This window comes from Zalophus californianus, chromosome 3 (assembly GCF_009762305.2).
Source record: "Zalophus californianus isolate mZalCal1 chromosome 3, mZalCal1.pri.v2, whole genome shotgun sequence".
In the NCBI taxonomy this organism is placed as follows: Eukaryota; Metazoa; Chordata; class Mammalia; order Carnivora; family Otariidae; genus Zalophus; species Zalophus californianus.
In genome coordinates, this window is record NC_045597.1 from 70,312,464 (window position 1) to 70,330,056 (window position 17,593).

The 17,593-nt window shown below is 37.5% G+C and overlaps 1 protein-coding gene across 2 annotated transcripts; it reads right to left on the bottom strand.

The window, feature by feature from the left end:
• Positions 1-12,270: 12,270 nt before the first annotated feature.
• LOC118356788 (endogenous retrovirus group K member 7 Env polyprotein-like) lies at positions 12,271-17,146 on the bottom strand. Of its 2 annotated transcripts, none has more exons than XM_035726474.1 (2): positions 16,677-17,146; positions 12,271-14,012 (listed from the first exon to the last, which is right to left on the bottom strand). In XM_035726474.1, exon 2 carries the CDS (start codon positions 13,423-13,425, stop codon positions 12,640-12,642), a length of 786 nt encoding a protein of 261 aa, XP_035582367.1. In that variant the 5' UTR covers positions 13,426-14,012; positions 16,677-17,146; the 3' UTR covers positions 12,271-12,639. Both variants share the same exon structure in this region, with proteins under 2 accessions (XP_035582367.1, XP_035582368.1).
• Positions 17,147-17,593: the final 447 nt, after the last annotated feature.

Consider the following 17,593-nt stretch of genomic DNA (forward strand, 5'->3'; position numbering starts at 1 on the left):
ATTCAGGTCATTTGTGGTTCCACACCAATTTTAATATTGTTTGTTCTATTTCTATGAAAAATGTTGTTGGTATTTTGATAGGGTTTGCAATGGGTAGTATGGAAATTTTAACAATTTTAATTCTTCCAGTTCATGAGCATGGAATTACCTTTCCATCTGTTTGTGTCTTCTTCAATTTCTTGCATCAGTGTTTTGTAGTTTTCAGAATGCAGATCTTTCACCTCTTGGTTAAGTTTATTCCTAGGTATTTTATTCTTTTTGGTACAGTTGAATTGTATTCTTAATTTCTCCTTCTATTACTTTGTTGTTAGTGTGTAGAAACACAACAAATTTCTGTGTATTAATTTTGTATCCTGGAACTCTAATGAATTCACTTATTATATCTGATAGTCTTTTGATGGAGTCGTTAGGATTTTCTATGTATAGTCTCATGTCATCTGCAAATAGTGACAATTTAACTTCATTCTTACCAATATGGATGTCTTCTATTTCTTTTTCTTATCTAATTGCTGTGGCTAGGACTTCCAGTACTATATTGAATAAAAGTGGCAAGAACTGACATATTTGTCTTGCTCCTGAACCTAGAGGAGAAGCTCTCAGTTTTTTACAACTATGATGTTAGCTCTTAGTTTTTCATGTATTGATCTTCATTATGTTGAAGTATGATGTTCCCTCTAAACTCATGTTGTTGAGAGTTTTTATTATAAACATTAATTGAATTTTGTCAAATGATTTTTCTGCATCTATTGAGATGATCGTATGACTTTTATTATTTGTTTTGTTAACGTTATGTGTCACATTGATTTTAAATATTGAACCATCCTTGCTTCCCCAGAATAAATTCCTCTTGGTCGTGATGAATGATCCTATTAATGTTTTATTGAATGTGGTTTGCTAATATTTTGTTGAGGATTTTGTATCTATGTTCATCAGGGATATTGGCCTGTAGTTTTCTTTTTTTGTAGTGTCTTTGTCTGGTTTTGGTTTCAAGGTAATGTAATAGAATATATTTAGAAGCATTCCTTCCTCTTCTATTTTTTGGAATAGCTTGAGGAGAATAGATATTAACTCTTCCTTAAATGTTTGGTAGAATTCACCTGTGAATACATCTGGTTCTAGTCTTTTGTGTGTTTGGAGTTTTTTGATTACCAATTCAATTTCATTACTAGTAACTGTTCAGATTTTCCATTTCTTCTGGATTCAGTTTTGGAAGATTATATGTTTATAGGAATTTATCCATTTTTTCTTGGTTTTCTAATATGTTGGCATATAGTTTTTCATAGTATTCTCATAATCTTTTATGTTTCTGTGGTGTCAACTGTTACTTCTTTTTTTGTTTCTGGTTTTATTTATTTGGGTCCTCTCTTTTTTTAATCTTAATGAGTCTGGCTAAAGGTTATTAATTTTCTTTATTTTTTCAAAGAACCAGCTCTTAGTTTCATTGGTCTTTTCTATTGTTTTTACTCTCTATTTCAATTATTTCATTTATATCTTTATTATTTCCTTGTACTCGCCTTGGATTTTGTTTTTTCTTCTTTTTCTAGTTCCTTTAGATACAAGATTAGATGTTTATTTGAGATTTTTCTTGTTTCTTGAGGTAGGCCTGTATTGCTCTAAGTTTCCCTTTTAGAACTGCTTTTGCTGTATCCTAAATATTTTAGAGTGTTATATTTTCATTTTCATTTGTCTCAATGTATTTTTTAATTTCTTCTTTGATATCTTTGTTTACCCATTGGTTATTTAGTAGCATGTTGTTTAACCTTCATATGTTTGTGGGGTTTTTTCTAATGATTGATTTCTGGTTTCATACTGTTGTCATTGGAAAAGATACTTGATATTTCAGGTTTCTTAAATTTATTGAGATTTGTTTTGTGACCTAACATGTGATCTATCCTTGGGAATGTTTTATGGGCACTTGAAAAGAATGCATATTCTGTTGTTTTTGTATGGAATGTTCTATATATATATCTGTCATGTCCATCTGTCAAGTATGTCACGCAAAAACACTCCTTATTGATTTTCTGCCTAATCTATCCATTGATATAAGTGGAGTGTTAAAGTCCCCTAGTATTACCGTCATTTTCTCCTTTATATTTGTTAATATTTGTTATATATATTTAGGTACTCTGATGTTGGGTTCATGGTAATTTACAATCCTCTTGTTGGATTGATCCCTTTATCATTATGTAATACCCTTCTTGGTCTCTTGTCCCAGTCTTTGTTTTAAAGTACTTTTTTCTGATATAAATACTGCTGTGCTGGCTTTTTTTCACTTCCATCTGCATAAAATATCTTTTTCCATCCCTTCACTTTCAGTCTGTATGTGTCTTTAGGTCTGAAGTGAGCCTCTTGTAGGCAGCATACTGATAGGCTTTTTTTTTTTTTTTTTTTTTGGTAAATCTATTCAGTCACCCTATGTCTTTTGATTGGGGCAACTTAGACCATTTACATTTAAAGTAATTATTGATAGGTACTATTTACTGCCATTTTGTTCATTGTTTCTGATTGTTTTTGTAGTTCATCTCTGTTTATTCTTCTCTTGCTCTTTTTCATTGTAATTGGTAATTTTCTGTAGTGTTATGTTTGGCTTTCTCTTTATTTTTTGTGTATCTGTTATGGGTTTTAGGTTTGGGGTTATCATGAGGCTCATATATAGCATCCTAAGTATAGCAGTCTATATTAAGTTGATGATCATTTTAGTTTGAACACATTCTAAAAGAACTTCTGTTTTTTTTATTATTATGTTATGTTAATCACCATACATTACATCATTAGTTTTTGATGTAGTGTTCCATGATTCATTGTTTGCGTATAACGCCCAGTGCTCCGTGCAGAATGTGTCCTCTTTAATACCTATCACCAGGCTAACCCATCCCCCGACCCCCTCCCCTCTAGAACCCTCAGTACTTCCCCTTCCATATTTTATGTATTATGATCATAGTTTACATCTTTTTGTTAATAATTTTTTATGTCTAATAATGGCCTTTTCCTTTCCACCTAAAGAAGTCTGTTTAATATTTCTTGTAAGGCTGGCTTAGTAGTAATGGATTCTTTTAACTTTTTTTTATTATGTTATGTTAATTACCATACATTACATCATTAGTTTTTGTTTGTTTGTTTTTTAATTTTTTTAATTTTTTTATTGTTATGTTAATCACCATACATTACATCATTAGTTTCTGATGTAGTATTCCATGATTCATTGTTTGTGCATAATACCCAGTGCTTCACGCAGAACGTGCCCTCCTTAATACCCATCACCAGGCTAACCCATCCTCCACCCCCCTCCCCTCTAAACCCTCAGTTTGTTTTTCAGAGTCCATCGTCTCTCATGGTTGGTCTACATCATTAGTTTTTGATGTAGTGTTCCATGATTCATTGTTTGCGTATAACACCCAGTGCTCCATTCAGTATGTGCTCTCTTTAATACCCATCACCAGGCTAACCCATCCCTTCACTCCCCTCCCCTCTAGAACCCTCAGTTTGTTTCTCAGAGTCCATAGTCTCTCATGGTTCGTGTCCCCCTCTGATTCCCCCCCTTCATTTTTCCCTTCCTGCTATCTTCTTTTTTTTTTTTTAACATATAATGTATTATTTGTTTCTGAGGTACAGGTCCGTGATTCCTTTAACTTTTGTTTGTTTGATAAACTTTTTATCTCTTCTTCAATTCTGAATGATAACCTTGCCTGGTAAAGTAATCATGGTTGTAGGTTTTTTTCTTTTTTTGTTTTTCTTTTTTTTTTCTTCCAGGATTTTATTTAAATTCAAGTTAGTTAACATATAGTGTAGAGTTGGGTTCAGGGGTAGAATTTAGTGATTCATCACTTACATATAACACCCAGTGCTCATCACAAGACGTGCCCTCCTTCCTTAATGCCCATCACCCATTTAGCCCATCATCCCACCCACCTCCCCTCCAGAAACCCTCAGTTTGTTTTCTATAGTTAAGAGTTTCTTAACTATAGAAAAGTGGTTTGCCTCCCTCTCTGTCTTTATTTTATTTTATTTTTCCTTTGCTTCTCCTATGTCATCTGTTTTGTCCTTAAATTCCACATATGAGTGAAATCATATGGTATTTGACTTTCTCTGACAGACTTATTTCACTTAGCATAATACACTCTAATTCCATCCACATCATTGCAAATGGAAAGATTTCATTCTTTTTGATGGCTGAGTAATAGTCCACTTCTAGACTTGAAACAATGGTCTTGTGTATGGTCATTTCTTGTGTAGGCTGTGTGTGCCTGGTTACTTTCTCTGGCTAGCTGGAATTGTGGGTGGCATGGGTTATGGGGCACTCTGACCTGGAGCTGCCCTGGTGGGATGGCTGGAGCTGAAGTGTGCATTGGCCAGGGCAATCCTGTGGTTCTTCATGCAGAGGATGTCCTGGCAGGCTAGCCAAAGTAAGTATAAGCTAGGGGTTTTCAGGGCTGTATGTGCAGAGGGTACCCTGAAGGACCACTGAAGCTAAAGTGCTAAAGCTGAAGTGGGTATAATCTGGGATATTCTCGGACTCTCTACACAGATGGTGTCCTTGCAGGTGGCTGGAGGCAAGGCAGGGCACAGGCTGGGGGATCCTGGGGTGTTCTGAGCAGGGATCACCCTGGCAGGACAGTTGTAGCTGAAGTGGGCATAACCTGGGGTAATTCCAGGGCTCTTTGCACAGAGGATGCCCTGGAAGGACAGCTAAAGCTGAAGTTCTTGCAGGTTGGAATGTCCTGGGGCTCTCCACACAGAGGGGAGAACGACAGGACAGCTGAAGCCGAGGAAGGAGCAAGCTGGAATGTCCCAAGATGCTCGGTACAGGGAGTCTCCTGGTGGGGTGTCTAGAGCCAAGGAAGGCATGGGCCAGAGGTTCCCATGGTGCTCTGTGCAGGGGACGCCCTGGTGGGATGTGGCTAACAGCCGAAGCAGGAATCAGCTGGGAAGTCCTGAGGCACTCTTCACCTAGGGGTGCTCCAGCAAGCCATTTGGAAGCCAAAGTGGTACAGGAACTAGTATGTTCCAGGGCGCTTTGTGTTTGTCTCAGTGTAGCATGGTAGCTGGAGCTATAGTGAGTGCTGACCATGGGTTTCTTAGTGTATACCACCCTGGGACTGCCTTGGTGGGATGTCTGGGGCTGGTGTGTTCTAGAGTCCTAGGACTCACTGATGTGGTATGCCAGTTAGGGTGCTCAGATTCTGCTCAAGTCCAAGCCATCAAGATGGAGAGTGAACAAAAATCATGGTACTTGCCAGCCCTTCTGACCCAGAGAGAGTTCCAGGAGCTCCTCCACCGTTTGGCAAGGTTCTAGGGCTAGTTCCTTTGTATTCTAGTTGCTCTTTTGAACTGAGGCTTTTATTTTTCTATGCTCCAGGGCAGACAAATCTGCTTAGGGTTCCTCAGTACTGTCCCTCCTCACTGCAGTTCACTGCACTGGGCGGGGGCTGGCATTCTCTTTGTTGTAGTGTCCATTTTTCTTGCCTTTATATTTTGTGCAGAATCTGTTCAGTCAGCCCTCAGTTCTTCAGGAGGAATTTCTCTGTAAATAGGTGTAGATTTGGTGTATCCGTGGAGGAGATGAGTTCAGGTAAGTAGCCATCTTGGACCAGAATTCTCCTAGACTGGGAGATTTAAACTGACTTATCTTCAAGTCTGCTGATTCTTTTTTCTGCCTGCTCATATCTGTTGTTGAAACCCTCTAGTGAGTTTTTCATATCAGTAATTATACTTTTCAGCTCAAGAATTTTTGGTTGGTTCCTATTTATAATTTCTGTCTCTTCATTGATAATTTCTATTTATTTGTACATTGCTCCCCCGGATTCCATTAGCTCTTTGTGGCTTCCTTTAGTTATTTGAATACATTTAAAACAGTTGCCTCAAAGTCTTTGTCTATCAAGAGTACTGTCTCTGCTTCCATAGGGACCTATCTCCTATTGAGCAAATCCTATCTGTGACTCTAGATTGACCTGTCTCTCCAGATTTCAAGGTGTCAGTTCTTTGCAAACTTGTTGATTTTCAGTTTGCTGACTTTTGTTTGTTTGTTTGTAAGCCTGGATATGATGACTTCTAAGCAATTTGCATGTTGGAGCCAAAACTAGAAGTTTCTTCCCATTCTATTTTGTTTCTTTTTAGTCCCTCCATTTTTTATTTCTCTGTTTTCTACTCTCTGTCTTCCTTTCGGTAACTTGAAAATATTTTGATATTTTGATATCTTATAATGATTTTGAGTAAATCTATTTGTACCTTTTTTTTATTTCTTGCTCATGTTATTCAGTTATATATACTAACATATGTATTGCATAATACCCATATTTTCTAGTTTCCTAGTTTCTGTGTTTGATGCTTTGACATCTTGGGGCCTTGCTGTTCCTGGATGGACTGCCCTCTCCAGGGCTTGCTAATTCCTAAAGAAAGCAAATGATTCACCTGCACATGTGCCTTTCATATGCAAATGAATCAATCCAGAGCCAAACCTCCCATCACCTCTTTTATCTAACTCTTATACTTCTACACTCCAAACTTATTCTTCTTCACCTTGCTTTTCCCACAGAAGCCATGATAAAGGCTCTTGCTCACATTTTCCCCTCATTTTCTCTGCCTCTTGACCAATGATGGGTATTTCCCATGTGGCCCTGCATGATGTGCCAAGCCTCCTGTTTCTAGGGATCTGTAAGTATAAAAACTTCTTTCATGACATTCATGTCCATGCCTATGTATGTGTCTTACCATACCTGATTAAAACAAATCCTGGGTACCTTTAAAACAATGGTCTGCTAGTGTTGACATTTACCAGTTAGAATGCAGTTAGATCCCTATCTGTTTTTACATCCCTTTAACTGTTCCCATTTATATAATGTGTCTCAAGTATTTCCTCTACATACATTTAAAACCACCCAGACATTACTGTAATTTTGGTTTTAACCATCAAATATCATTTAGAAAACTCAGTAGGAAAATTACCCATATATTTACTCTTTCTATTATTCTTTCATCCTTTCTGGTATGGTAAGAGTCCTTCTATCATCATTTCCTTTCTGTTTAGAGAACTTCCTTTAGCCACTCTTCTCTCAGCATTTGAGAAATGTTGTATCACTTCCTTCTGTTCCCCATGATGGTTAACAAGAACTTGCAGTCATTCAAATAGTTCTTCTATAAAAGTAGAAGTCATTTCTTCAAGATTAACTGTGATGTATTTTGACCTATGATTCTTTGGGTATGTCCTGTTTTGGATTTGCTCAGTTTCTTGAATCTGTAGTTTTATGTGTTCTGCCAATTTGGGAAATTTTCATCCGGTGTTTCTTTGAATACTTTTTTTTAATTTCTCCCTCTTTTTTTGCTTCTTCTGGGACTCCTCTCACAAAAAAAAAAAAAAAAAAAAAAAAATGTTTGATCTTGTGCTATAATCCAACAGGTGAAGCTCAATTCATCTTTTCTTTTTTTTTTCTTTTTAATGTATTTTATTTCTGTTGTTAACATTGGGTAATTTCTGATATTTCTAATATTGTTCTACCTTTATGTTCACTGATTCTTTCTTTCCCTTTATTCTGCTTTTGAGCCCATCCACTGCGTTTTTTGCTTTACTTATATTTTTCAGTTTTAAAATTTTTATTTGGTTATATTTAGTATCTTTTATTTCTTTCATAAGACTATTTTTTTTTCATTTGTTTCAAGAATATTCACAATTGCTCATGGAAACATTTCTATAATAACAGCTTTAGAAATCTTTGGAAGATAATTCTAAAATTCCTGTCATCTTGTTTGCATGTATTAGTTGGGTGTTTTTGTTTTTTGTTTTCCTAATTCAAGTTTAGATTTCCTGATTCTTTGTATGACAGACTAGTGATGTTTCCACTGAAATCTGGATATTTTAATATTATGATATTTTAGGTATTTTTAAACCTTCCATTTTAGCTGGCTCTCTCTGTAAAATTCTGGCAAGAAAAGAGGGGAAAGGCGATCCTGCTGCATTACTGCCAGGTGGGGTAGAAGTCTAGGTTCCCTACTTGACTTCTGTTGACACAAAGAGGTGAGAATCTTCTAATTACTGCTGACAAAGGGTGGGAACTTGTACTCCCTGAAGAGTCTTCACTGATGTCACTCTCAATGAGGTTAAGAGTCTCATTTCTGCTCCCCACTTGGCCTCCACTTACATCACAGAGGAATGGGTTTTGGTGAAAATCCTCACTCTCTACTAGGCCTCCCCTAACATTATCCCTGTGTGTAGGAGAGGAGGAGCTTCTTTACTTCTGTGTGAAAATGGAATTCCAGCCTCCCCACAGTGTTTTCCACACACTCTGGGGCTGAGGGGGGCCTTCATACCATATACTGGAGATGAAAATCCCAGCTTCATACTTAGCTTTCTCTGATGGCACCCCACAGTGAGGGTGTTTTGGGGCATCTCATTACAGCATGGCAAGGATGGAAGTCTGGGTTCCTTACTCTGCCTTTGTGGGCAAGGATGAGAGTGGGTCTCTGCCGTTCTGACAGGTGTGAGATGATACCTCATGTAGCTTTGATTTGCATTTCCCTGATGATAAGTGATAATGAGCATCTTCTCATGTGTCTGTTGGTCATCTGTATGTCTTCTTTGGAGACATGTCTGTTCGTGTTTTCTGCCCATTTTTAAATTGGATTATTTGCTTTTGGGGTGTTCAGTTTTATATGTTCTTTATAGATTTTGGATACTAACCCTTTATCAGATATGTCATTTGCAAATATCTTCTCCCATTCCCTAGGTTACTTTTTGGTTTTGTTAATTATTTCCTTCACTGTGAAGAAGCTTTTTATTTTGATGTAGTCCCTATCGTTCATTTTTGCTTTTGTTTCCCTTGTCTTGGGAGACCTATCTAGAAAAGAAGTTACTATGGCTGATGTCAGAGAAGTTACTGTCTGTGTTCTCCTCTAGGATTTGGATGGTTTCCTGACTCACATTGAGGTCTTTCATCCATTTTAAATTTATTTTTGTGGATGGTATAAAAAAGGGGTCCAGTTTCATTCTTTTGCATATGGCTGTCCAGTTTTCCCAGCACCATTTGTTGAAGAGACTGTATTTTTCCCATTGGATATTCTTTCCTGCTTTGTCAAAGATTACTTGACCATATAATTGTGGGTTTATTTCTGGGTTTTCTGTTCTGTTCCATTGGTCTATTTTTTGTGCCAGTACCATACTGTTTTGATTATGACAGCTTTGTAATATAACTTGAAGTCCAGAATTGTGATGTTTCCAGCTTTGTTTTCTTTTTCCAGAATGCTTTGGCTATTCGGGGTCTTTTGTGGTTCATTTCAAATCTTAGGACTATCTGCTCTAGTTCTGTGAGAAATGCTGTTGGTATTTTGATAAGGATTGTATTAAATATGTAGAATTTTTGGGTAGTATAGAAATTTTAACTATATTTGTTCTTGCAATCCATGAGCATGGAATGTCTTTACATTTCTTTGTGTCTTCTTCAATTCCCCTTCATCAGTGTTCTATAGTTTTCAGAGTACAGGTCATTCACCTCTTTGGCTAGGTTTATTTCCAGGCATCTCATTATTTCTGGTGCAATTATAAATGGGGTTGTTTTCTTAATTTCTCTTTCTGCTGTTTAATTACTGGTGTATAGAAATACAACAAATTTCTGTCACTGATTTTATTGCCTGCAACTTTAATGAATTTATCAGTTCTAGCAGCTTTTTTGGTGGAATCTTTCAGGTTTTCTATATGTCATTTGTAAATAGTGGAAGTTTTACTTCTTCCATACTGATTTGGATGCCTTTTATTTCTTCTTATTTGTTTGCCATGGCTCAGACTTCTAGTACTATGTTGAATAAAAGTGATAGTAGACATCCTTGTATTGTTCTTAACCTTAGGGGAAAGGCTCTAGGTTTTTCCCCATTAAGGATGATGTTAGCTGTGGGATTTTCATATATGGACTTTATTATGTTGAGGTATGTTCCCTCTACCTACTTTGTTGATGGCTTTTATCATGAATGGATGTTGTACTTTGTCAAATGCTTTTTCTGAGTCTATTGAAAAGATCATATGGTTCTCCTTTTTCTTATTTATGTGATATATCACATTGGTTGATTTGTGGATATTGCAACCCAGGAATAAATCCCACTTGGTCATGGTGAATGATTTTTTAAATGTACTATTGGATTCATTTTGCTAGTTTTTTGCAAATTCATTTTGTTGAGGATTTTTGCATCTGTGTTCATCAGAGATATTGGACGTAGTTCTCTTTTTCTTATAGTATCTTTATCTGGTTTTGGTGTCAAGGGAATGCTGGTATCATAGAATGAAATTGGAAGTTTTCCTTCCTTTTCTATTTTTTGGAGTAGTTTGAGTTCAAGAAGAACTATTAACTTTTAAATGTTTGGTAGAATTTGCCTGTGAAGCCATCTGGTCCTAGACTTTTGTTTATTGGGAGATTTTGATTACTGATTCAATTTCTTTGCTGGTTATTGGTCTGTTCAAATTTTGTTTCTTCCTGTTTCAATTTTAGTAGGTTATATGTTTCTAGGAATTTATCCATTTCTTCTAAGTTGTCCAATTTGTTAGCCATATAGTTTTTTATAATATTCTCTTAAAATTGTTTATATTTATGTGGTATTTTTTATTTCTCCTCTCTCATTTGTGATTTTATTCATTCGGGTCCATTCTCTTTTGTTCTTGGTAAGTCTGGCTAGAGGTTTATCAACTTTATTGCTTTTTTTCAAAGAAATAGTTTCTGGTTTCATTGATCTGTTCTATTATTCTTCTGGTTTCTATATCATTTGTTTCTGCTCTAATCTTTATTATTTCCTTCTTTCTGCTGGTTTTAAGTTTTGTTTATTGTTCTTTTTCTAATTCCTTTAGGATAAGTTTAGGTTGTTTATTTGAGATTTTTCTTGCTTCTTGAGGTTGGCCTATATTGCTATAAACTTTCCTCTTAGAACCACTTTTGCTGAATCCCAAAGGTTTTGGGCTGTTGTGTTTTCATTTTTATTTGTTTCCATGTACTTTTTTATTTCTTATTTTATTTCCTGGTTGACTCACTCATCGTTCAGCAGCATGTTATTTAACTTCCATATATTTGTGGTCTTTCCAGATTTTTCCTTGTGGATGACTTCTAGTTTCATAACATTGTGGTCAGAAAAGATGCATGGCAGCACTTTGATCTTGAATTTGTCAAGGATTGTTTTGTGGGCCAATATATGATCTCTTCTGGAGAATGTTCCATATGCACTTGAAAAGAATATGTAGTCTGCTATTTTAGGTTGGAATGTTCTGAATGTGTCTGTTAAATCCATCTGGTCCTGTGTGTCATTCAAAGCCATTGTTTCCTTATTGATACTCTGTTTAGATGATGTAAGTGGGGTATTAAAATCCCCTACTATTATTGTATTATTATTGATTAGTTCCTTTATGTTTGTTATTAACTGTTTTATGTGTTTGGGTGCTCCCATGTTGGGTCCATAAATATTTACAGTTGTTATTTCTTCTTGTTGGATTGTCCCCTTTATTATTATATAGGGTCCTTCATTGTCCCTTTATCTTACAGTCTTTGTTTTAAAGTCTTTGTTTTAAAGTCTGTTTTGTCTAAGTATTGCTACTCTAACTTTCTTTTGACATCCGTTTGTGTGATGACTGTTTCTCCATCCCCTCCCTTTCAATCTGCAGGTTGTCTTTAGGTCTAAAATGAGTCTCTTGTAAGCAGCGTATAGATGAGTCTTGTTTTTTTTTTTTATCCATTCTGTCACCCTGTGTCTTTTGATTGGTTTGTTTAGTCCATTTACATTGAAAGTAGTTATTGATAGATGTGTATTTATTGCCATTTTATTACTAGTTTTGTGGTTGTTTTTGAATATTTTCTCTGATCTTGTCTTGTCTTGCTGTCTTTCATGGTTTGCTGGTTTCCTTTAGTGATATATTTGGATATATTTCTCTTTATTTGCGTATCTATCAGTGGTTTTTGATTTGTAGTTACCATTAAGTTTGTATGTAACATCTTCTGCATATAGCAGTCTATATTAAATTGATGTTCATTTAACTTGGAAACCATTTTTTACTCCTCTCCTCCCCACATTTTAGGTATATGGTGTCATATTTTACATTCTTTTACTTTGTGAGTTCCTTGACTGTTTTATTCCAAAATATTCATTTTTACTGATTTTGTGTTTCCTTCCTTCATACTGTCCTTTTTGGCCTTTCCTTTCAGAGTGCACTTTAATATTTCTTGCAGGGGTGGTTTAGTGGTCATGAACTGTCAACGTCTAGTGCGTTGGGGTCCCTGGGTAAGGGTTGCGAAAGAACCAGGACACAGGGGATGCAGAGCAAAGGCAGCACTTGCAACTGCATGCTGTCGTTTATTTCCCACACGGCTATATACTTGCAGCAATCAGATAAACATAACAATGTGTACTTTCAGTACATAATGGGATTAAACTAACATCCTTGAAGAAAGATACATTAAAGAATTCTCTCAGCCACCCTTCCTCTGGAGACAGCATGTTCTTGTCTTACGAAGGAACACCTCTAATCTAGGCAAGAGCCACTTCCTGCTGATCCAGGCATTCAGAACTTGCAACATGAGATAAGGGGAAGAGAACATTTTCTCTTCCTGGCCCAGGCCTGCCTGGCGGTCCTTAACCTCACTGCAGTCCTCAATGACCCTGGCCTGCAAGGGGCCTACAAGCCTATGCCATCTCAATTCCCTCCTTTTTCTTTTGTTTTAATAAAACTGCCTTCCAGAGGGTGGCCACAGAATTCTGTGATGGCTTTAAATAGCAGAGATGTAACAGCATGAAGCATAAGATAATAACCAGTAGTACGAACCCCATTCCTCCTGCAGTGTGCCCCAAACTCTGAATAATACCTTTAGGATCCAGTCCCTCAAGTTGTTTAAGGAATAAATCGGCCAACGTGGCAGCATCTTCAGTCTCAAAGGGTCTACCAAACACTTCCTGAATATTTGTATGTAAATTATTAATCATGTCAGTCGCTGACGAGTTACCTTCTAAGTATCTTTGGATGATGCTCCAATCATGCTGTGACTCATTGTATCTTAAATTGGTAACACAAAAGGTTGTGGAATTCCAATCGCAACGCAGCCAAATTTGCCTCTCTAGCGTCAAGACCTTCTTTCCTAACCAACTCACAGTCTGTCTAAGGACATCTATTTGTGTTTGTAAGCGAGTATCAATCATAGTTTGTGAAAGCCAAAGATCCCGAGAGTCACGGTGCCAATTTTCCACAAAATGTTTAGTTTGTAAAGATGTATGTAATGCTATACCTGACACCGCGGCTAACGTGGTAACTGTGATTAGACTTAAAATAATGGCCACAACAATGCCAACAAGACGTTTCGTGCGTTTTAACACCTTCTTGAAAAATTCTAAAACCAAGGCGTCTACGGGATTTTGCGCCCACGGTCGTTCTAAATTTACCGGAACCCAAATATGAGAACATTGTTGCAAAATCATAAGAGATTAAATTCTATAGAACTATTAACACAAGAGTATAATCGGCATTTGATACAGTTAATTCCATTATCAAAGCTAAAATTCCCTATCAGAAACAAATATGGTAAAGGCACACATGCAGTCACATTCATTTCTTTAAACATGGTGAAGTTATAAGTTGATGCAGAATTTGCTGTGCCAGAAAAAGCTCCATTGTACATTTGAACAGTCTTAAGCGCAGCTGCAATTTTCCATAAGTGCGTTTGAATATGATCAGGAAATTTCTGATGTGATATACGAGGGTCTGCGATGCCGCCATCTCCCCAGGCCATCAATTGATAATTCACCATTGACTCATTCCATTGGCTCCGCGGCAGTATCATTTGTCGCCTCGGCTGAAGATGATACAGTAAGTAAGGCACACATAGCCAAAAATAAATTTTCAGGTGTGCAAGCCAAAAATAAATTTTCAGGTGTGCCATGGCTTGTAACGGAAGCTCATCCTGGTCCGGATTCCCCATCCGTCGTCTGGCGGGATACGGTGCCGTTCGAATTGGTCCTCGACCGGATCCATCTCGCGGGGAGCCAGGAACAGGTCCGTCCATCCTCTGTGGAGACATAAGCATAACCCTTCCCTCTATAAAGTAATAGCCCTGGTTGCCACTCTGCATCTGCAGCCGGTTTAAACCATATATATTCATTTAACGGAGGAGGAGCAGCCTCTCCCTCTATGAAATGCTTTTCTGCTCGGGAAAGGATATCTCCCTGCGGAAGATTCAAGAAATTTAGTGTAAATAGTGCCTGTATCAAAATAGAACGCGCATTAGATTGAGTAAATGATAATATATGATCCTTTTTCCTCCTTTTTAATTTTTTAATTTGCAACTTTAAGGTACTATGCGCACGTTCCACAATAGCCTGTCCTTGAGGGTTGTACTCAATGCCTGTTTTATGCATTATACTATATTGTTTACAAAAGGCTTGGAATTTCTTACTTCCATACACAGGTCCATTGTCCGTCTTAATAATGGATGGCAAACCCATCACAGCAAAAGTTTCTAACAGATGCGTAATTACATGTTGTGCAGTTTCACCAACTTGTGCTGTAGCCCACATAAATTGAGAATATGTATCTATTACCACATGTACATAAGATAATCGACCAAACTGTGCCACATGAGTAACATCCATTTGCCAAAGTTCATTGGCATATGTTCCTCGGGGATTTACCCCAGCTTTTATAGTGCGCAGATGTAAAGGTCTACAGATTGGACATTGCTTCACGATATGTTTTGCCTGACAGTATGGAATTTTATATTGAACATGTAACCTTCCGGCATTGGTGTGTAGTAAATTATGTTCCTCCTCCGCAGATGCAAAGGACACCAAGGCATCCACCTGAGCATTACCATGTGTCAATGAACCAGGAAGATTAGTATGGGAATGAATATGAGTCACATAAATACGAGCATTCCGATTCCTTAATAAGGGTTGTAAGAGTAAAAATAGGCCAAGTAAGTTGGACTTATGTGAATGCACAACAGCAGTGTATATATTTTTAAGGACTCCTACAGCGTAAGCAGAATCAGCGATGATATTTACAGCAGAGGGAAAATCCTTTAACACCTGAGTAATGGTGAACAATTCATTTTGCTGAACTGAATCAAAGTCTGTATACTGAACCCAATATTTAGTAGGGGTCCAGTAAGCACTTTTAGTTTTTGAACCGTCAGTAAAGACTGTGGGTGCATCAATTAGGGGTTGATTACTGATGATATCTTGAATAACAAACTCTTGTTTACGAAGACAGTCCCATAACTTTCCTTTGGGAAAATGATAATCAATTTGACCAACATACCCCGCAAGAGCAATTTGTAGTTCTTCCATATTTTGTAACAAAAATGAAAATTGATCCTTGGACAAGGGGATAATAATGTCCATAATATCACAACCAGTTATGGTTATAGCCCTATCTCGAGCTTGTTCTATCAAATATGCTATTTGAATACCATATGGCATAATATTTTTTGAAAAATGATGTTTAGTATAGATCCATTCAATGGGCAACTCATTTTGACCTAGTATAGCCGTGGGATATTGCCATGTATTAAGGATGTATAATTTTAAAGGTAATGAGGGATCAATCCGGGTCAAGAAAGCAGATTTGATTTTTTTCCTCTACAATTTCTTTTTAGGTGTCCTAATTGACCACAACCAAAACACTTCATGTTATCTAGCTGCTTAGATTGTAGGGAATGCCAAGTAGTGGCCATGGTTTCAGCAAACAACTGCATCTTTCGACTTTCTGATGTTACATCCTTACAGGCCTTCATGAAGGTATTAATGTCTCCTGTATCCTTAATGGGTAATATAACTCTCTTACAATCCTCGTTAGCATTCTCATATGCTAGCAACTTCAACAGTTGTTGTCTAGCCTCTTCTGCAATAACAGTTCTTTCCAAAGTTAGTTTTAATCGTGACAAGAACTCAACATAAGGCTCATTAGTCTTTTGAATAACTTTAGTCCATGATCCATAGTGCTCCCCTGTTGGCCGGATACGTTCCCAAGCCTCTAAACCTATCTCCCGCAATTGCTCATGAATTTCTTCAGGGGTATTAACCTGAGCAGCAATATCAGAATATTGACCTATACCTGCCAACATTTGGTAAGTTATGGCCTGTATCCGAGGATTGGGATTTAGAGCGTTCTGACGAGCACGATCCATACAAAGCTCAGAAAACCACATCTGCCACTGCAGATACTCAGGCTCTTTCAGAAGGGCTCTACAAAGGACCCTCCAATCTTCAGGAGAGAAGTTATTATAATGTCGAGCTAATCCATTAACTAGCTCCTTAACATAATGCGACTGTGGTCCATATAGAGACACTGCCTTTTTCAAGCGACCAATGTCCTCTATTCCGATACCTTCATAATATGGTGCTTGTGCTACTCCCTGGACCGGGGGAGGCCTAATGACAGGAAAAGCAAAGACAGAATTACCAGCCTCACTTTCATCATCGCTATCTCCTAGCGCATCAAGCTCAGCTAAAGCAGCAGAAAGGAAAGGATTTTTGGGAGAGAAAACTGGTGCGGATGGCAGAGGCGGAGCGGAGGGCTTTTTAGAGGACTTCTTAGATCCCTCCGCCATAGCCATAACCCGCTGAAAAACCTTAACAGTGATGCCATAGACAGCAAGTGAATGCTTCAGCATTCGAACATAAGGAGTAGAAGTTCCTTGTCCCATAACCCTGTACTTACTCAAGTTACTCACCCTTCCTGAACGTCCTTCAGGGTCCCTGTTCGGGCGCCAATTGTCAACGTCTAGTGCGTTGGGGTCCCTGGGTAAGGGTTGAGAAAGAACCAGGACACAGGGGATGCAGAGCAAAGGCAGCACTTGCAACTGCATGCTGTCGTTTATTTCCCACACGGCTATATACTTGCAGCAATCAGATAAACATAACAATGTGTACTTTCAGTACATAATGGGATTAAACTAACATCCTTGAAGAAAGATACATTAAAGAATTCTCTTAGCCACCCTTCCTCTGGAGACAGCATGTTCTTGTCTTACGAAGGAACACCTCTAATCTAGGCAAGAGCCACTTCCTGCTGATCCAGGCATTCAGAACTTGCAACATGAGATAAGGGGAAGAGAACATTTTCTCTTCCTGGCCCAGGCCTGCCTGGCGGTCCTTAACCTCACTGCAGTCCTCAATGACCCTGGCCTGCAAGGGGCCTACAAGCCTATACCATCTCAATGAACTCCTTTAGTTTTTGTTTGTCTGGGAAACTCTTCTCTCTCCTTCTATTCTGAATAATAGCCTTGCTGGATAGAGTATTCTTGGCTGCAGGTTTTTCCAATTCAGCACTTTGAATATATCAGGCCACTTCTGATTACTATGGCTTTGTAGTATATCTGAAATGTGGGATTGTGATACTTCCAGTTTTTTTCTCCTTTCCTAAGGTTGCTTTGGCTATTCAGTTTTTTTTTTTTTTTTTTTTGTGGTCCCATACAAATTTTAGTACTATATATTCTAGTTCTGTGAAAATACTATTGATAATTTTTGTAGGGATTACATTGAATCTGTAGATTGCTTTAGTTAGTATGAATATTTTAACAACATTAGTTCTTCCAGTCCATGAGCATGAAGTATTTTTTTCTATTTGTTTGTGTCATCTTCAATTTCT

What these genes read in the sequence shown, in the direction of transcription:
- LOC118356788 (XM_035726474.1), bottom strand. Translation starts at nt 13,425, where the DNA reads ATGATTTTGCAACAATGTTCTCATATTTGGGTTCCGGTAAATTTAGAA.